Source organism: Lepidochelys olivacea (genome assembly GCF_965140295.1).
Source record: "Lepidochelys olivacea isolate rLepOli2 genome assembly, chromosome: 7".
Taxonomy (NCBI): Eukaryota; Metazoa; Chordata; order Testudines; family Cheloniidae; genus Lepidochelys; species Lepidochelys olivacea.
Genome location: NC_140417.1, coordinates 36,306,982 through 36,328,202, shown reverse-complemented (window position 1 = coordinate 36,328,202; position 21,221 = coordinate 36,306,982). Strand labels below are relative to the sequence as shown.

General features: G+C 45.7%; 1 protein-coding gene across 6 annotated transcripts in view; it reads right to left on the bottom strand.

Annotated features, from left to right (window-relative positions):
* Positions 1-18,098, bottom strand: part of IQSEC1 (IQ motif and Sec7 domain ArfGEF 1) — a 716,009-nt gene extending 697,911 nt beyond the window's left edge. For all 6 annotated transcript variants that reach the window (XM_084635153.1, XM_084635152.1, XM_084635156.1 and 3 more), the window contains exon 1: positions 17,689-18,098. In XM_084635153.1, the coding sequence (XP_084491279.1) occupies positions 17,689-17,969 (281 nt within the window). In that variant the 5' untranslated portion in view covers positions 17,970-18,098. The remainder of the gene's footprint in view (positions 1-17,688) is intronic.
* Positions 18,099-21,221: the final 3,123 nt, after the last annotated feature.

Sequence of the window (21,221 nt, the reverse complement as noted above, 5' to 3'; positions counted from 1 at the left end):
AGAGGCTTGCTATGTGAAAGGGGTCACCTGTACAAAAGTTTGAGAACCACTACAATAAACTGAACTTCAATAACCTCTATCCAGTTTCCTCTGCTTCAACTTTGAACCTGCAGAGCCACTACAGAACACAATCATCAGTAATTAACTTCATTTTAATAATTTTTGCATACAATAAACCCAACAGCTGGGAATGGGCACTCCATTCATAACCCATCTAAAATACTTCAGACTTTGCCCCTACTCATCTGTGAACTAGACTCTTCTTTTGGCAGGCATTCCCTTACTAGCAAACCTGTAGAATGGACCAGGTAACATGCTACCTCAGTAACAGCACTTTGTACCATGGTGATGGGCACCTTTGAAATCCATCAAATAAAGACCAATATCATCCTCTTAACACCACAACAAATAGTTTCAAATTCAAAACAAAAACCATTGAAAAAAGGGGCAGGGGAAGAGGCTAAAAGGGATGGTAATAAATGTAGGGAACACCCATGAAAAAAGTATTAATCCTTCCTCACTTTTTAGAAGCACCTTAAGTACCCAATCTAATTCCATTGCATTTCAATGAGGAGTCCCATGGACATGACACTGAACTAGGCGTCAGGAGAGGAGACCTGAGCTTAGTTTCCAGCTCTGACACTGAACTGCTGTGTGACCTTGGGCATTTTTCCCTTCTCTGCCGCAGTTTTTCCTCTTATCCTTCGTCTCTTTACTATTTAGAGAGAGAATACCTCATGGCAGGGACATGCTGTCATTGACTGAGTTTACACAGTACCTGGCACAATGGGACTCTGAGTTCAGTTAGGAACAGTGTAACACAAATATAGGCACTTTGGTCAGGCCTTAGATGAGGTGAGTTTCAAAAGAAGAGCAAGTTCTATGCTGCAGGCAGAGCCCAGGGCAATGGCAATTTGAGGAACTAGGAATGTAAAGGAGAATCTCTGAAATTTTTTAAAGTAGGTTTCTAGCCTTCAAGAAAGAAAGAGAGAAAGAAAAAAGTACACATGAAGACTGGCTTTCATTTCAAAGCATATGTCATCTGATTATTAGAGCTGAAGGAAACAAGCTGCTGTACTCCACCTCTGCATAAGCAATAGTGTGTGTTCATAACAGAGAGTGCTCACTCACATCACTTCTCATATAAAGTAAGTCAATTAAGTTTGCAGTGTATCTGGATCACTCTTCCAGAAATCCTCAGGCCAGTCCTATGCATAATGGTGGTCAGGAAATGATTAAAAACTTGGTGAAGAAAGGAATTGGGGGGGGGGGGTTGGTTGGTTGGTTTGGGTAGGTAGGTGAGGGAAGAAAATGGGCATGGAAAATTGCCCAAAAATGCTAAGGCCAGTTCTAAAGCAAAAGGTGAGGAAACCCTACAGAGACTTCAAGGGTCTTTCTCAACATCCTATCTGAACTGCCAGGGCCAATAACTATGAGCAAAAAGTTCAAAGAGCAGGTCCCCAAAATAGCCATGGCCAACATGTTTAAAAGCCTTTTAAAAAACAAAACAAAAAAACCAGTCCCATCCCATATGCCACACATGCCAATTTAGAAAGTCAAATCTCTCCTTTATAAGCAGCAAGTGAAAACAGTCCAATCACAGGAGTTCAGCCACAGGCCTGACAATCATGATCACAGCACAAGTAGATAGGAAACTGGAGGGAAATAAAACATGCTGCTTGTAATTTCTATAAAATAGCTAAACACTCCCTTCCCTTGAAAACACTCAGTGAGGGGAAAAAGGGTACAGAAAGGATTTATTTCTCATGGATAGGTACAGGAACGGGAGAGGGTGAGGTAAGCCTTCAAATCTGGTAGACCTCAAAGACAAACATGAAAAGTCAGGCCTCACCACCTCAGAGGGCCAGCCCATAGATAGGCAACCCTGGCAGCACAACTTTCTCAGGAGCTAAAACCCCTTTCAGAACAACTCGAGAAGGTGCTCATGATCTTAGAGAAGGTGGGCATCCATTCCTGGTGCCCGGGAGAATGCTTACTACTTGGCAAGCCTGGATTGTTAATAAAAGACCATCCAATCAGATCAATTTATAAACAGCATGTTTCAATCCCACAAGTCATTAAAAACCTCCCGTTCATGAATTTTCCACAGAACCTGCAGATGTTTCCAGTGACTAGAAATCCATTGAAAATACAGGATCCCAGAAAAACACTATAGAATTCAAGAAAATAAAAGTTACTCTTACCTCCGCCGCATCTTTTCCAATTATTCTAAAGAGGAGAATATTTTAATACCAAAATAATAGCAGTTCAGCTTTACTGATGTGCAATATGAATGTTTTTGTCTGTCCTCCCATTCATCAGAAAAGTTTAGTTACAACTCTCCCATTGAAATGCAAATAATGTAAGCAATTTTTGATCAATTTCTACAGGAAATTACTCTAATAGAAGAATTCTCATTGCTGTATTATTTATAAATAATATCCCATTCAATCCACACAGATGTCTTCAGCCCTCTCTCATTTCCTTTGTATATGTATTAGAGTAATGTTGTATGGAAGTAAGGGTTTTTGTTTGCTTGTTTTAAGGAAAGATAAAGTTAAGGAAGTGGTAAAAAAAATTATCCTGAATGAAATAATGCTCAGCATTGCCAAATAATGGATAATGACTCAAGGCCACATCATGCCATTGATCAATCCAGTGTTCTATTTAAAAACTAATATTCTCATATGACCGTCAGTCCTTTTTGAAAGTTGGGCTCCGACAAGTAATTATACCAAATTTGCAGAAAAACTGTACTTACTCAAATTCTAGTTTTGATCTCTTTACTATAGAGTACCTCCCAGCTGAATTATTTTTGTAAAATTAGTGACAAGAACAATGCAGTTTATACAGTGTAATTGCCAGTTTCAGTAGGAGGTTTTAAAAGCAAGAGATTGCTAAAAATATTACACCCCATTCTGACATACTTACCCAGGGAGCGCTGGGGCAGGCGGGCGCAGACCTTCTGCTGTAGTCAATGGTAATTATTGAAGATAATCGTTGTAAGGATGTCAGGACTCAGACCATGGCATGATTTGTCTGATCAACATCATTTTAAAAAAGGAAGGCATGGGTTCAAACAGATTTGAGTTTCAGAAGTGTAGTACTACACTTCTCTAGGTCATCTGCAATAGAACAGTTTTTACTACTACAGTGAAACATCAGCAGACAAGTCTTCTGCATTAACATGGTAACTTGTCAGCCCAACTTTGATACTTGGAAAGATACTGAAACAAATAATTAAACAATCAGTTTATAAGCATCTAGAGGATAAGAAGGATTTGTCAAGAACAAATCTTTCCAGACCAATCTAATTTCCTTCTTTGACATGGCTACTAGCCTAATGGGTAGGTGGAAACTGAGAATGTGATATATCTTGATTTTATTAAGGCTTTTTACATACTCCCACATGACATTCTCATAAGCAAACTAGGGAAATATAGTCTAGATGATATTACTTGAAAATGGGTGCAAAACTAGTTGAAAAGCCACAATCAAAGAGTAGTTATCAATACCTTGCTGTTAAACAGGGGCGGGGAGAGACTTATCTCGTGATATTCCTCGGCGGTAGGGTGACCGGACATCCTGCTATTAGGGGATTTGTCTTACATAAACAACTATATCCTCCCCAACCTTCCGACCCCCCCCCCCCAAAATAAAAAAAAAAAAAAAGTGTCCCAATTTTTCACACTTTCTGTCTGATCACCCTACACAGGGGTCTGGTACTGCTGAACATTTTCATTAGTGACTTGGATAATGGAGAGGAGATTATGCTTATAAAATATGCACAGAACACCAAGCTGGAATGGGATGCTAGCACTTTGAGGGACAGGGTTAGAATTCAAAATGACCTTGACAAATTAGAGAATCTGTATGAAATCAAGATGAAATTCAATAAAGACAGGAAGAAAAAAAAATCAAAACACACAACTACAAAATGTGGAATGATTGTCTAGGCAGTAGTATTGCAGAAAAAAAATCAATCCGCTGGTTAAAGTGGATTGCATATTTAATAGGAGTCAAAAACGTGATGCAGTTGGAAAAAAGGCAGCTATCTTTCTGGGGTATATTAAAAGGAGTGTGATATGTCAGACACAGGAGAAAATTGTTCCACTCTACTCACCATTGGTGAGGTCTCACCTCGAGTACTGTGTTTAGTTTTGGTCTTTCCAATTTGTCCATCTTTCCTAAAGTGTGAAGAGTCCAGAGGAGAGCAACAGAAATGATGCAGTCAGAGGTTTAGAAAACCTGATCTATGTGGAAAGGTTAAAAAAAAAAACAAAAAAACCCTAAACATATCCAATCTTGGGGGAATTGATAATGGTCTTCAAATATGTTAAGGGCTCTTATAAAGAGGATGGTAGCCAATTTTCTCCTTCCATGTCCACTGAAAATATGACAAGTAGTAATCAGTTTAATCTGCAGCAAGCAAGATTTAAATTAGAAAGTTTTCCATAATATCTAACTTTAAAAATACTGGAATAGGTTGCGTAGAGAGGTTGTGGAATCCTTGTCATTGGAGGTTGTTAAGAACAGGTTAGACAAAAACCTGTCAGGGATGGTCCAGGTCTACTTGGTCCTGCCTCAGCATGAGGGGCTGGACTAGATACCTCTTGAACTCCCTTCCAGCCCTACATTTCTATGATTTTACAGTTAGGATAGAATCAATGTGGTGGGATTAGTCTATCCTTAGCCATTTTATGTTTATTTTCTTTCCAGTGTTACGGATGTAATTAAAATTGGAAGCGAGTGTCTTTTCATTTCAATAAATCAAACATTCTGACTTGTATTGGAGCTCATCAAAAGAGATTTGGTTTATATACCAGTTTCGGAGACTAATCTGTTATCTAGGGAACAGTGAACTACTGCTAACAAGCCAGCAGAGGGAGCACAAATCACTATTTTGTATGACAGGTTTCAGAGTAGCAGCCGTGTTAGTCTGTATTCGCAAAAGGAACCGGAGTACTTGTGGCACCTTAGAGACTAACCGATTTATTAGAGCATAAGCTTTCATGAGCTACAGCTCACTTCATTGGATGCATTCAGTGGAAAAAATACAGTGGGGAGATTTATATACACAGAGAACATGGAACAATGGGTGTTACCATACACACTGTAAAGACAGTGATCACTTAAGGTGAGCTATTGAAATAGTGGCAATTGTAGCTTTTGTAGGATTTCACCCAGAATTATACAGTACTTAAAAAAAAAAAAACCACCCCCTCTCTCGAATGACAATATGTAGCACTTATACATAGCACTTTCCACCCAGAGTTCTGAAAACACTTTATAAAAAGTGGGTAAAATGGCAATGCTAATGTTTAAGAATGGACAAGTCAACAGTCAATTATCATCCTTGTGCTCAAGCTTTTACAGGGCCAAACAAGAATTCATTGTCAGAGCTGGAAAGAGAACCCACTCCTCATAACTTCTCTTTCTGCATTTCATCCATAGAACCATACTGTTAAATATTCAGTCAAGGCAAAGGGACATACTCTACTAGACCAGATCCTCAGCTCATGTAAGTCAGCGTAGCTCTATTGTCTTCAATGGAGCTACGCTGATTTACACCAGCTGAGAATCTTCCTATCATTTCACAGAAAGGTAGGTAAATAGAAATCACCCAAGTTTCAGAGTAGCAGCCGTGTTAGTCTGTATTCGCAAAAAGAAAAGGAGGACTTGTGGCACCTTAGAGACTAACCAATTTATTTGAGCATGAGCTTTCGTGAGCTACAGCTCACTTCATCGGCGACTCCTTGTCCTTGTGGAAAGGACAACACTCCCCCACAAACGCACACAACCACTGAAGTCTAAAACCAACAGTCACAGAATGCACAACTCATTTGAATCCTCCTTGACTCATGCTGCTCAATCTTCCACCAAGGCCCAGTCCAAATGGTCTGTGTTTCTAGTTTAACAACTCTGCAGGGGGGGAACATCAAAATGGAGCAAAGGTACAGAGCAAAATTAAATTTGACAACCCATTTGTTTATAGTTTGGATAAGCATTGACCATGGGCTGGAGTGGTGGCAATAGTAACAGTCTACAGATATTTGATGAGCGCAGACACCGAGGAGAGAGATGATTATAGCATAATGAACGGGGAGCATAAATGGAAATAACAGAATGAAACAGAGAGGAAAAACTTGGGCCGGATGTCTGGAAAGAGTATTTCCTGCTTGTGAGATTTATTAGCCTGTGGAATAGTCTGTCCAGGGATTCGTCCACAGAGGGACGGCAGGGAATGGCGCCACCACTTCCTGTCAGAGAAGGGTAGCAGCATTCAGGTTTGAAGGCACTCAGGAAGCATGCTGAATCAGGATATTTCCTGGGTATAGAGCCCTGTGCAGGCCTCGTGTAGAGCCTGCAGTGGGACCAGGATCCCATAGGTCCTGCAGGATCTGCTGCCATAATAGCAGGAGTGGTATTAAAAATAGTCCTGCCCAGGGCTCTAAGGTACACATTGCCCACTTAGACTGCCTATGCCCTGGCCAACTCTAGGTTCACACAGGAAGGTACTGCAGGCAGTTTGCACTGCTGCAGCCAGTCTAGGCAGATTTTCTGCCTCTAAGGGCTATGGCCTGACCTAGAGTAATGAATCTGGCTCAGTGAATCCAATTTAAAATCTCTGGCCATTACATGAATAAAGGCTTCCAAATTTCATTTTACAGCCAGTAAAACTAATTTTTTTGAGATGCTGGTTTGCAAAGAGAATTTCATAATGTATCAAGTTTAAATTTAATAATTTACTTCCCTTGTCAGTATGCCATAAGGAAAAACTCTCAAATGCCACATTCTCGCTCATAGCTTCCACCATCTGCCACTAAAACAAGGCTTTCCCAATAGATAGATTCCTTTGAGTCTGATGTATTTTGTCCATCCACTTCAAGTTTTCAAAAACAAGCTGCAACTTGTTTCTAGCTAGGAGACATCTTCCTCAGTGGATGATGGAAGTCTGTCTCTCCCCCGCCAAAAAAACCTCCAAGAATATCCTTCTACTAAAAAGAATCAAACCTGCAAATAAGTGTCTGTTGCTTTTATGCCTGCATTTTATTTGTTTCACTGAGAAGTTAATTATGTGGCAGACTCTTAAAAAGGAGAGGGGGTAACAAATGTTAGCATCTCAGACTCAATAATGTATAATAATAATAATGTTTTCTGAAAAAGTAGCATCACTAAGTACACTTTTTCCTCTCCATTTTTGCACACTTTAAATTACTTATTGCTTACATTGAGATAGCACCTTTCCTCTAAAAGGATCTAAAAGCACTTTGTTGGCACATGGGAACAACTACAAACAGAACTCAGCAGCCATTAGTATATGTTCAGAAACATTGCACAACCCTTATTTTAATCTATTGACATTGCAAGGTAGAATGCAATTGCCCAGATTTAAATTTGTCCACGTCACATAGGCCAGCAACCTTCATGCCACAATATCTTGGTAGTAGTAACTATAGTTGTCAGGATCAGTCCTTGGTTTTATGCGTCACCCAAAAGATGCAAAGTCAACAAGACACCAACTTGGGGTCCTGGTTCTACATGGAGAAAAAAAATTGCTAATGTCAGGCAGGTTTTCTTTGAGATCTCCCCCATCCAAGTCAGGGGTGAAAGTGAGCTGGCACGGCGGACAGGTAAGAACCAGCCCGCCCCTTTTGCCTCCCCTGTCGGCGGCCCTGCTGGTAGGATCCGTACCGGCAGGGCTGCCGATGGGGTGGGGGTGGGGGGTACAGCAACATTAAAGCGCTGCCGTGGCAAAGGACCCTGTAGCGCTCTAACATCCCTGCCCCTTTTGTGCTCCCCCGGCCGCCGATGGGCCTGGGGAGGGGGCAAAGGGAGCAGCTGTCCTAGGGGCGGCGATTTAAAAGGGCCCATGGCATCCCAGGCCCTTTAAATCAACGGGAGCCCCGGGCGGCATGGAAGGGCTGGCTGGGGGATGCTGACACCCCCAGCCCCGCCTGGGCCCCCCCACTGTCCCCTACTGGTAAGTGTCCTCAGTTACTTTCACCCCTGATCCAAGTTCTGAACAAACCCATAGCTGGCAAATTGAAAAAATCCACAGCTCAGCGTGGTACAATATTGTTCACAAAAGGTTGTGGCAGGAGGCAGGTACAGAACTTATTACGGTTTGCAGTTTTTCTTCGCTGACAGAAATTGTCTCTCCCCCTCTTTAAACTCCTGTTTTAACAGCTGTTTTGGCCTCGTCTATGCAAGGCTACACAAACTTGCTCCAGCTAATTAAATTTGTGCAAGCCCCTATGTGGGCACACTCATAGGCACTGACTCCGTGGGTGCTACGGGGCTCAAGCACCCATGGAAAAACAATAGTGGGTGCTTAGCACCCAGAAGTCAGAGCTTGAGTGTGGAATTGGTGTGTTCTGTGCTGCTGCTAAAAACTTCTGCCCTTGGGGCGGAGAGTTTGTTTATAGTCAGAGGCAGGGTGATTAAGAAAACAAAAAGAAAAGGAGTACTTGTGGCACCTTAGAGACTAACCAATTTATTTGAGCATGAGCTTTCGTGAGCTACAGCTCACTTCATCAGATGCATACCGATGAAGTGAGCTGTAGCTCACGAAAGCTCATGCTCAAATAAATTGGTTAGTCTCTAAGGTGCCACAAGTACTCCTTTTCTTTTTGCGAATACAGACTAACACGGCTGTTACTCTGAAACCTAAGAAAACAAAAGCATTGTCATTAAATGAAATGAAGGATCCTTAGATGATCCTGAAAGCATTCCCAGACACTCCAGTTAAAAGAAAGGAAACAAAGTGTAGGAATAAATGGTCCCTTTTCTGAATGGAGAGAGGTAAATAGTGGTGTCCCACGAGGGGCTTCTACTGGTCTGGGACCAGTGCTGTTCAACATACTCATAAACTATCTGCAAAAGGAGTAAATAGTGAGGTGGCAAAATTTGCATATGATACAAAATTATTCAAGATAGTTAAGTCCAAAACAGACTGCAAAGAGTTACAAAGGGATCTCACAAAACTTGGTGACTTGGCAACAACATGGCAGATTAAATGCAAAGTAATGCACATGGCAAAATATAATCCCAACAAAATATACAAAATGATGGTGCCTAAATTAGCTGTTGACTCCAAGATCTTTCTTGATGGGTATTTGCAGTACTCTGAAAGCACTAGGTTTCCAGAATACTGCAAATTCATAAGATCCTTCTCACTGTGCCTGTATCATCCTGATCTGTGGAATGCTCATTCTCCTGCTTCAGAAGATTTAAAAATTATCTCTAGTCATCAATGGAACAGACAACTGAATAATGTAGCTGTCCTTAACTTGCATCCAAATAATACCAGGGAACCTAGATGTAAATAAAATTGCTGACAGTTTCATCCAGAAAGCTACAGTGAAACATATGTTCCCAGTGTCAGCAGAATGAAGAGTCTCATTTAAGAGTCCAATTTTCAGAACTGCTGAGCACCTGCTGCTTTCATTAAGGTCAGCTGGTGCCATGGGTGCTCCATATGCACTAAGATTTTGAAACTGGTTTTAGACACAACATTGTGTTACAGTATTTGGCACCTTTTGTCATGTTTGTTTTTTAACCCTCAGTGCAGTCTTTTGTTTAACAGTTTCCTTTGGGGGAGTACATTCAGCTTTTCCCTCAGATGTTCAGGGCCAGTGGTGACGCCAGCATGCCATTTGCTGCTTACAGTAGTTTTGTTTGTAGGATGCCAGCATAATGAAATAAAACCCTCTGGTATCCATCATTTGTAAAAATAAGTGGTCTCAGTGTCTCTTCACTTCATTTTAGAGATAGGTTACAAACATGAAGATTTTTAACAGACAATTTTGGTGAAGGAATAAAGATTTTTTTTCAAGATTCTAGTCTTCGGATATTTAACTTCTCTTCATACTGCTTACTTACCTACATCTGTCTGACCGAACAAAATACCTCTGTATTTTAAGACATGCAGTCTTTGGTTAATTCACATGTGTAAGTTGCATTAAGTTAATGAGATTCACATGTTCTCTTTTGGATATGCACATTCCCATGACTGAGCATTAAGTTCTTATCCTGGCAGCTCAGTAGCTATCTGTTTCTAGTTTAATTCTATTATATGTAGAACAGAAAGTTTAAAAAGTTTTATCTAAAAAAAATTTGAAACAATTGTCATTTTATATTTTGGTTAATACGGACTACATCCTGCATTTGCAGAAAGGTAAAGGTCGGAAAAGCATTCTATCGAATAGTAATTGATGGTGAGTTTTTTCCTATGACAGCTGCCAAGATTGATGCTGCTAAGAAACCAAAGACCTCCGTTGGGTGATACAACCCAAGCAATGGAACATAAGCTACCTCACACCTACAGACTGCCTCATCCCTGCTTTGTAGAGGCCCTCTAGGAACAAGAAATCAGGTTAGACGCGACACTAATGCAGTTTTTGGCATCTCTACCGAGATGGCATTAAGTGCTAAACTTGCTGGCTAATAGTGACACGTGAAACTACAAACTTATTTAAGCTGCCTTGATCTGGTAACCATGTCTCGAAGTCTAATCTCAGGGTACTAGTTCACACTATACAGAGGCCTCAGTTGAGACGGACAATATTTTCTAATAAGATAGAGGTGTTTTACTGCTATAAATTGTGATTGATCTTTAAATTCAGTGCCAACCTAAGAGTTTAAGTAGTACTTGTTTAGCTGGGTTTTTTTTACTTTCCATTATTTGCAGTACATTATAAACAACCCATAACAAACAGGTCCCCACTCAAGGCATGCAGAGAGAGATGGAGGAGGGGGAAGAGAAATTACTTAAAAAAACAAAACAAAAGTATGTGGAAAACATCAGTTCTCCTCCCCCATCTTCTTCGTCATTCAACCTGGTAAAAAACAGATGACTAAACATTGCACCTGAGCTGATAAATTTTAAACAGTTTTGCAATCCTGGAATAACTCCTGTACATACAGTTACACAGCATCTGAAGAGATCCTAAAAGCACTTTATAACATTCACATAGCAGATAAAGTAGCATTATTAAATCTGATCGCTTAAGCAAGTACTATTTTTTTGTCAACAGATAGAGGATGTGAGCTGGAGCTGTAATTTTTGGAAAGCTTTCCTGTTTTCCCCATCTATATGTTAAGTGAAACAGATCAACTGAAAATTAGACTTGTGCTCCTTGTTGAGATGAGTACCCATTGTTATTGTTAATATATTGGTTCATTACCCCCAGTATAAAGCCTTATAATCAACTAGTCTATCAGCAGCCCCATTTGTTTATTCTAAGGTTAATTTTATAGTCATTTGCTGTTTCTGAACCAAGTGATGCAGCACTAAAAGTAAGTTGTCTGGCGTAGTGTCTTCCCAGTGAGACTCAAATCACCCCCAACAAAAACAAAACACACTAACAATGGAAATGGGAGCATCCATTAGACTGTCTCCATTTAGATCTTTTATACAAGTAAGGACCCAACCTAGAATACTTTTACTGTTTTGGGGAGTGACTATTTTCCACTAAAATTATTTGAATTATCAATAGTGGTTTCAAGATATCAAACAATAGGAGGTTCTTCAGCTATGCCTGTGCTCCTGAAATGTTTAACTAATTTAGGCTATATGCTCTATTTTGGTAATGAGAAGACAGGGCTAAGGTCTTAAAAGTTAATACGTATCATAGGCATCCATCCAGGAAGTGTAATAAGCAGCTGTTCATATGGCTACATATGAGAACTGACCAGAAGTTTCCAAGTGAATGTTTTTCCATCAAAAAATGCCAATTTATTTGTCAATTCGGCTCCCAGGTAGAATTTCATTTTAAATTTTTTTTAAGTGTTCCAATTATTTCACAAATTTGGTTTTTGATTTCCCTTTCATGGAAAATGTCTACTTTTTGTTCCAAAATTGAACAAAAACTCCCCACTCCCTCCCCCTGGCAAAAAAAAAAAAAAAAACCCAAAAACCCAAAACCACCAAGACATGCATTCAGAATTTCCCTTCTATGGGAAATTCTGGTTTTTGACCAACCCTTCTAATTATACCAAAAGAAGAGATTTTAGAACTCCAAATAACATGCAGTTATCATACATAACTCCTGACTGAAAACATCAAGGTCCAATTAAAACTAAATAAATAAAATCAGTATCACAATAGGACACACAGTGTTGAGAAAAGTGAGAGTGCAGCACTTCCACACAGTGGCAGCCACAGTTATATGCATGTTGCACAGTGTGTGTATCATTGGCCAGGGCAGGGCCACCCACGGGGGTAAGGGACAGTTTGCCCAGAGAACCCCATTCAAGAGGCTCCCAAACCAAGGGGGTGGTGCGACCTGTCACACTGGGTTGCAACACCATCAATAAATTTTGCCCGGCAGCCCCTCCATCATGACAGGGGGTAGCCAGTCCAAATCTGAGTGGCTCCATGCTAAGTTAAAGTAAAAGTGGTTCAGACGTGTGTACCATATGAAAAAGTATCCCCCCTGCTTCTACTGTACATAGAGAAAAATTTTCAAGAGTGCTCTGCTATATCTGGGAATATATATACATACATTAAGTGGCTGGACTGTCAAGAGAGTATTCAGAACCCAGAAGCTCCTAAAGAGAAAACAGAAACTGCTGGCGGCAGAACTGTAATAGCCCAATGACTTTTTCCACAGTAATTTACCAAGGCAAGTCAAACTAGTACAAGCCCCATTTTGCACTGGGGCAGCATTGTCTACATTAGAGGCTGGCACCAATACTGATATTTTTCCCTAGTCTAGACAAACCCTTAAAATCTCCCTCATCACTTTTTGAAAACCTTCCTCCTTCAAGTTGTTAGAGACCTGGGTATAAACTTCTTGAGGAGAAACTGAATTAAGGCACAGGCACTATGGGCCCATGCCTAAAGCCCTAGCTCCTAGAGTCATTAGATTACAACAGAATCTCAATGTTTCTTACTTATTTTTTAAGTTTCTAGTCCTCATGGTTTTCAAGCTGGTCTTCACAACATGAGACAAGTGAAACTGATGAAGTGATATCCATCTCAATCTGCAAGAAGCCTGAAACAATAGCGCCAAGAGATGTGACTTGCCCCATTCATCCCAGTGGGGTCTTAACTCCAAGACCCACTGCTGTGGGATGCCTACATATCATCCCAGCAGAGAGCTCAAGGGGTGGCAGGAGAAGAAGAATGCAACAAGTCCTGCCCACCTAGGCAGACATTCCCTGAAACTGGACTAAGTACTGCCTCCCCGCATCAGCCACACCTCTCTGGGTGGGGGAAGAGAGGACTAACCCTGCTGATACTCAGGGGGTCAGGCCAATTTGCCCCATGTCACTGCCTCTCCGGAAGCAGAGGGGTGCATGGGGGCTTTTACCTCCTGGGAGCTGTGGGAGGGATTCTTCCTCTTAGGAGTGGTATCCCTTGCCACTACCCCTGCTTTGCTATTATGGAAGAGGGCCCCCCCTTGCAGCTGATCTGTGGCAGCACTTCATGTCATGATGTGGCTAGGGCCCTGGATCACCTTAACATGACCTTGCCGGAGAGAGCCACTCCCATAGGACTTTAAACTCGTAGGCAAATACAGATAGCAGGTCTTGTACGTAAAGCCCTGGACTGAGAATTGAGAAACACGAGTTCTGTTCCTGGCTTGGCCACAGGTAGATTATTAAATATTTTAGGTGCCACTGAAATACAAAGTCCCAACCAAGATTGGGCCCCACTGTGTGCTGTGCTACACACATAGACAGTGTCTCTGGCACACAACTTAATCAAAACCAGGCGAGACAGAGGGTTGGAGGGGAAACAGAGGCATCAAGAAGAGACATGACTTGCCCACAGTCAGACAGCAGGTTAGTGCAGAGCCAGGGATAAAGCCCAAGCAGAGGGTGAAGCATAGTGGGGCTGGAACTTGGGGTGCTCCTGCACTCCCTGGGTTAAAAGTAGGAATAACAAAATACCAAAAACATTGTTTCATCATCGGTGCCCCAACTATGAAAAATTGTTCCTGCACACCTGGTGCAGCATACTCACTACTTCATGCCCAAGGCACAGTGTGGTGAGAGGGGGAGAAACACACCTCTTAATTTCATTTTACAGCCACTTTCAGACAGCTAGTCCCATGGGGTACTAGCTGGGGGGGGGGGTCCCAGTACCCCAGTGAGATTCTGGCCAGCCTCCACTGATGCCCTGCTTCCCCATCATTGCTTCCCGCTGAGAGGAGGCAAAGCTCATGCACCACATACTTGAGCCTGAGTTGTGTCTCAGTTTCCCCATCTATAAATGATAACAAGCAACCAGAATCTGCAGCGTTTGGAAACAAAAGGAAGGGAAACCGCTGTTGCAAGACTGGGAAATAGGCAAGGCCTTGCAAACAGGAACATTCACAGTCCTCCAAAAACGGGGGTCACCCAGCTATTCATTGACATCAGGAAGGTGGCTACGTGGCTTCACCTTTCAGTTGGTCCTGCATAGCTGGCGCTTCCTCTACACTCTGGGCTCCGTGAGCAGCAGAGATACCAAAGTAAACAAAGGCAACAGTCTGGGGGGGAGGGGGGGAAAGAGTACGGCGGCTCCTTTAAGAAGCCATCCCGGGGGAGCCGCTGCTTCTATGGCACTGCTGCAGGAACCATGCCCAGGCCGCGGGGAGCCTGCAGAGGACGGAGGCGGCCCAACCCCCCCCCCCCCCCCACGGGCTCGCGTGGCTCAGCAGAGGGGCCGTGCAACTTTCTCCCCAGCCCTGGGACCTGCACCGCGGGACGCTGAGAACTCGGCCATAAATATCCCAGCTTAATTCTGAGCCAGCATCAAATCCACTTAGCAGACTTAGCCCCGAGCCGTCAAGGCTGCAACAAGGGAGCCCTGGGCGGGCTGGAGAGACAAAAGCGTCATTCATGGACCATTGCAAGGCACGGGTGCGATTTCTAGGCAGATGCTCAGCAAAGGGGGGAGAATAGCCTCCGCCGGCTGAAGAGTTTATTCGCCTCTTCCTGCAGCCCGCGGAACCCGAAACAAGGCACCCACGGGTGGGGCTGGGATTGCTAGGACAGGGTTTCAGAGCTGTTGTGTGTGCCCTGCAAAGGACCCTTCTATCTGAAAACAAGCGGCTGGCACTGAGGCCTGGCGCCTGCTCTCCAGGCTGGTTATTCAAGGAGCTGCTGTTTTCTCAGCCGGCCTCAAGGTTTGGCTGGTTGGGGAGACTCTGGGAAGAGACAGCCCAGGATCGCGTTAAACACAAGGGTTCAGTGAACGTGCCTCCAGCAGGCAGGCAGCGCGGTGGTGTCTCTGTAGTAAGGTGCAAACGTACGCAAGGGAATCAAAACACCGGGCAACAGGCGCCTGCGAGGCAATCTGGGGACTCTGAGCAGGGAATTAGAAGTCACTTCAGTACAGCCCCGGGAATTATTATTTTTTTAAATAGCTGAAACAAACAACGCCAGAGCGCCACGGGACAGCACATGGGAGGAAGTCTGAAAAGCAGCGCTTAGTATCCTAGCGTAACCCATGCTCCCCCGGCTGGAAAACATACCGTCATCAGCTCGACCCATGAGGCCGTGCCTTTGGGTTTATTCCTGGCCTGAAGACACTCTGGAGAACCCTGGCCTTTCCAAGAGCGGATGGGGCTAGAGTAACACTATCCCACTCACACAGCTGGAGGTCTTGGACATTCACCGCTCACCCAACCTCACTTAGTTCGGACACGTGTGGACACAGCCTCCTCCTATCACAAACTCACTGCTGGTTACCAAAAGACGCACACGCAGGAGAGTCACCACGTGTGGAGGCGACAAGAGAAAAACGGGCAAAGAGTTTTTTTCCACATAAAAGTGGTCATGCTCCGATTTGTACTCTTGCTTCTATAGCAGCGATTTCCCCCTGCCCCTCGAAAGGCAGGTTGAAAACACACAAGCCAAGGAGAAGTGACGCCTCATCACCTTCCGCAAGGTGAATTTTCAACAACTTTACCAAAGCAGCACGCCACGACGTCCAAGGGTACCATATACCCCGCATGCAGGGTGCGTGCTATTTTAGGCCATAGATATTTACTTCGGTAATTCACAGGAAAACCAATGGAAGCCCGGGAGATCAGACCTGCACAGGATTTAGTGCCAGGTCGTGTGTTATCTCCAACGAGAACACCCCACGCCCCTTGCCCGTATACTTCAGGCGGAGGAGCGGAAACAGTCACACACCTGCAGCAGAGACCTGGCAAAGTGATATTTCGCTTCTCCTCTTGTCAGAGCTAGTAAGAAACACCTTGTGCTACTGGTGTCCTGATTATGCAATAATACAAATGTGTCCGCGACTGTGCCTTCGTTGGTGTATTAAGGGGTAAGCAGTTAGAGAAGACAGTTAAAGATTAAGCTGTTTTGGTGGAAAGAGACAAGCCCACTACTCCAAGGCACAAGTTTATAAATATAAAGAACCAAAATGTATGCGATTACAAAAGGCTCGTTGTGTCGCACTGGGAGCGAGAAGTGGGCTCATAATACGATGCATGCTTTGCCCACTTCACTCAAGTCAAACTAATCCCTAATTACTATTTCACAACCAAGTCGGGCCAGTGTAACTATTTCAACTCTTGCTATTCCTGAATTCTTGTGTTACTTAAAAATCTCGCGCACTTAAACCGCTTTCCAGGCGCGGTAAGAAGCACATGATTAATTACAAAACAGAGATTCTGTAAACAGACGCAGAGATTGAGAGCAAACAGGTCTCCAAGACGAACCCGTTTATATTTGAACTAGTCACAGTTGGTAAGGTGGCCATCTGCCAATGTTTACTGACCCTCTGTGAGCCACTTTCATTAGCTGCGGGAGAGACAGCTGTCTACAATGACAGAGGGGCCCCAAAAGCTACTCCAGCTCCCCTGCTAGCACCGGTTGAGAATTTATCGGTATGCCACCTGAACGCATGCGATACCCCCCACACTAACCCATATGGGGAGCGCCAGAGGGACAGATATGCCATTGGGCTCCTCTCAGACTAACAAGCCACCGCTCCATGGTGAGCTGGTATCCCACGAAATGCGTTCCACCACGGACACATTCGGGTTGCCCAGCTATTAGGGAGTTTGGTTTTGGAGGTTGGGGTCCGGGAAGAAAGCAGCAAGCACCTCCCCTGGGCACGGCTGGGCGAAGCGGAGGGTCGGACCGAGGGGTAGCCAGCGGGCAGCCTCCCGGCCAGCGCTTGGAGGAGAGCCGGGCTGCAGGGAGAACGGCCCCGAGGAAGATACTACTGGCCTAGAGAGGTGACAGCCGGGCACCTCCTCTGCATCTCCCTCTGCTCTGAAACACCTTGCGGCTGCTGCTGCTCTGCGCCTAAGCGCGTCCCAGGCAGCTCCATCCGGAGCGCAAAGCGCTGCCCGGGGCTCTGGAGCGCGTCTGGCTGAGCGCAAAGCAGCAGGAATCGCTTTACTAGAAGCTGTTAAGAGCGGGATCTGTCTCCAGTGCTCACCAGAACTTGCCCCGGCGGCAAGCAATCCCCACCTACCCTGCTCCCTGCAAGATCTGTGCCTCGGATACTGAGCCTGTGGGGTACGACAATCCACGCAGCCATGTGCTTTAACCCCTCTGAACCAGTTCCTGCGAGCCCGCCAGCCCATTAAGCGGAATGGGACTAACATAGGGGAAAGCAGAGCGTGGGGCTGCTTTCCGGGTGTTTTGTGGAGTGGGGGAGAGGACCCGGTGACCAATGCATCGACAGACCCTTAGAGAGAAGGCCAATAAACCCCAGCCAGCTCTTACTTTTCGTGCTGTGCGTTTTCCTGGATGGCCCCCAGGATCGACGGCCCTGGCCCCGCCGGGTACGCAGGGAGGATGCCCTGTTGCAGCCTGCATGTGGCCAGGTGTCTGTGATGCTCGTCCTGCAGGCAGGCGTTTTCGTGGTACAACTTGGCCACTTGCTGCTCCAGCTCGTCGATCCTCCGCTTCTGCTTCTCCAGCAGCTCCTGCTGCGTCTCGATGATCTTGTTCAGCTCCTTCAGGTACCCCGCCGCCTTGCTGGGGTTCTCCGCCGGGCTCTCCATGGCCTGGCCGGCCACCGACCTCCCCACCCCTTGGAGGCTTTGGGAAGGGGCGGGAGGCGCTGGCCGGGCTGCTGCGCTGAGAACTTGAGACGGGGTGGGGGGGAATAAATCACCCCCCGGCAGGGCCACTCCTCCGCTGGTAGCCGGCTGCCTGGAGCTAGGGATGCCCAGGAGAGCGCCAAAGCGGCGCGCAGCGGCTCCGGCTCCGGGCCGCCATTGCTCGTGCTCGGCTTCCTCCGCCTGGTCCGGACCGAGGGGACTGAGCCAGCCGGGGCTGCAGCCGGCGCGGTGTCCGCAGCAGGAGCCGCCGCTCTGCGTCCGCCTCCTCCGCGAGCCCCGCCAGCGGGAGCGGGCTCAGCCTCTCGCCTGCGGATCTCCGCGCCTCGGGGAAGCCGCCGCCAGCAGCAGCAGCAGCAGCAGGGGCGCGCAGCAGCCCTTCAGAGAGCAGGACACGGGAGGCGAGGGGCTGTGCCTGCTGCCCGGCTGATCGCCCGGCGCAGCCCTCGCCTCCCTCTGCCTGGCCGCCGCCGCCACCACACGCGCCGCCCGAGTCCCTCTGAGCCCCGGGGCTGATGCGCTTTAAGTAGCACCAGCTGCCTCCGCCGGCGGCAGCGCGGAGTTTGCAAAGTGGCGGCGGGTCGGGGGCCGCGAGAGGGGCTGAGCGGCAGGAGCGGGGCTGGCGAGGCGGGCGCTGGACGCATCCCAGCGCTGCCCTGCGAGAGCCGCCGGGCTGATCCACCCCCCGCCCCTGGGCACGGCTGGGCGAAGCGCAGGGTCGGACCGAGGGGTGGCCAGCGGGCAGCCTCCCGGCCAGCGCTCGGACGGAAGCGGGGAGGACGGCTCGGAGGAAGATACCACTGGCCCCGAGAGGTGGCAGCCGGGCACCTGCTGTGGGCCGTCCCCTTTCGGAAGCAGGCTGGTCCTGCGCTGCACGCAGCCCGGCCCCACCGCTGAAGGAGAGGGGCCCACGGTGCATTCAGTGGAACACTCCTCTCCAAGCCAGTGGGGAGGGGAACCCCGGGTGCAGGTGGAAACCTCTTTAAACCTCGCTTTTTGGCGGGGGGGGGGTTCAATTTCACTAGACACCCCTGCCCTCTATCCCCAGCGAGCTGGGGAGCAAATAGAGTGAAGAAGGGTTTTCTTAAATGTGGGGGATCCTCCTTAAAACGGCAGGATCCTTCACTGGGTGTGGTACAGCCATGCACCTACCCAATCACTCACCCCTTCTGACCCTGCAGAAGGCGGGAAGCGGCTTAGAGTCTTGCTCTTTTAGTAACACGGCTCTGCCACTCCGGGCTTAAAGGCAGGCCAGAGATTGCCTAAGGCCATACTGCATTTTTAGAACCATCGACCTAGCCATCAGCGATGCAGGAATGTGGGAGACCTGCTGGAAGAATAAGGCTTCCTGCTGGAACATGGGAGTAATTACTATTCAAATAGCACCAATGTGCTGGGTGCTTCAGAGATGTGACCTCACTCCCAGCCTGCCTGAAGTCATTTTTGCTCGCGGTAGTAGTGCAGTGTACCAAAGAGGCAGTCTGCCTCTTCCAGCAGCCTCCTGGACATTTCAAACCTCTTCTAATAGAAACACTGCGGTCTGTCAAGACTGCATCAGGCTGGAGAAAGTTATGGGGAATCATAAAAAGAAAAGGAGTACTTGTGGCACCTTAGAGACTAACCAATTTATTTGAGCATGAGCTTTCCTGAGCTACAGCTCACTGAGTGAGCTGTAGCTCACGAAAGCTCATGCTCAAATAAATTGGTTAGTCTCTAAGGTGCCCCAAGTACTCCTTTTCTTTTTGTGAATACAGACTAACACGGCTGTTACTCTGAAACCTGTCATTATGGGGAATCATGTCCCTCCCTGTCTCATGGTTAAGTCCAGGAGAATGGATGCAGAGAGGGCTTAGAAAAATAGGGAGGCTCATAAAGGAAGTGCCAGTGGGGATGTAGGAAGGAGAAGGATGATGGAGATGTGAGGGAACTCTGTTTTCTTTTCCTCTCTTTTCTCCCTGCCCCCCACTTCTTTCGCTTCTTTCCTTTCTTCCCCCATTTCTTTCTCTTCCTTCATCATCAGCTCCCTCCCCTGCCCCCCAAAAAACGAAGTTTTCAATGTCTCTAAATGGTGTTGCTGTCTTGTCAGTAATTCGCTGGTCCCCTCCTCTGCAGAGTCAGCTCTTCTGGAGACTGCATTTTTCCTTCTTGGCCAGGATACATTGCCTCTGGAGCATGGCTGATTCAGCAGAGTGGAAACCAGAGGGCCAGTAGCAGCTCTGGCTACTATATTAGGACATTATCACACCTCTGCCCCTATCCACAGGCCCAGCAGCTGAAAATTTTCATAGCATCTTTTTTTTTCTTCAGCATAGAACATTAAAAACAGACACATACCTCACCAAACTACAGCATTGGCCCAGCATTCAGATTTCCTTTTCCATCTCCCCAGTACAACTGACTTATGAACATAAGGGGAAAAACAAACCAACAAAAATCCTGAAATGAAGAGATTCCTTTCTGGCAAGTAGCCTAACTGTATTAAAACTTTTATTTTCAAAGGTATCTGACTCATCAAATCCCATTATTTCACCTTAGATATAGTTTCCTGCACTAAAGGGCTGTTTTTCTTAATGGACTAATTGAATCATGAAACAATGTAACTTATAGCACCAGTGAGGACTAACACTCCTGTGAATGGGCAGAAAAACCCTTTTGGTCTGATGAATCTTCCACAGCCTCTGTTAAATACACTACAACTACACTAAACCTCATCCACCCTGATTGAATTGGCCTCATTAGCACTGACCCCTCATTTGGTAAGGCAACTCCCATCTTTTCATGTGCTGTATTTTTATACCTGCCTACTGTATTTTCCACTCCATGCATCTGATGAAGTGGGTTATAGCCCATGAAAGCTTATGCCCAAATAAATTTGTTAGTCTCTAAGGTGCCACAAGAATTCCTCATTGTTTTTACTACAACTATTGTAACCCATACAGAAGGTGATAGGTTAAGGCTAAAATCTTCCACAGCTTGATTACCTTTGCCTCACTAGAAAGTTGCTGAAAATTATTGCAGCTCCCAGTGATAAAGCGCTGTCTATTCTGGCGCTTTTCAGCACTAAAAATTTTGTTGCTGGGGGGGGGGTGTTTTTTCACACCCCTGGATGACTAAAGTTTTAGCGCTGAAAGTGGCAGTGTAACCACAGCTTTAGAATGTTTCAAAATATTTGTAAACCTACCACAACTCATCACA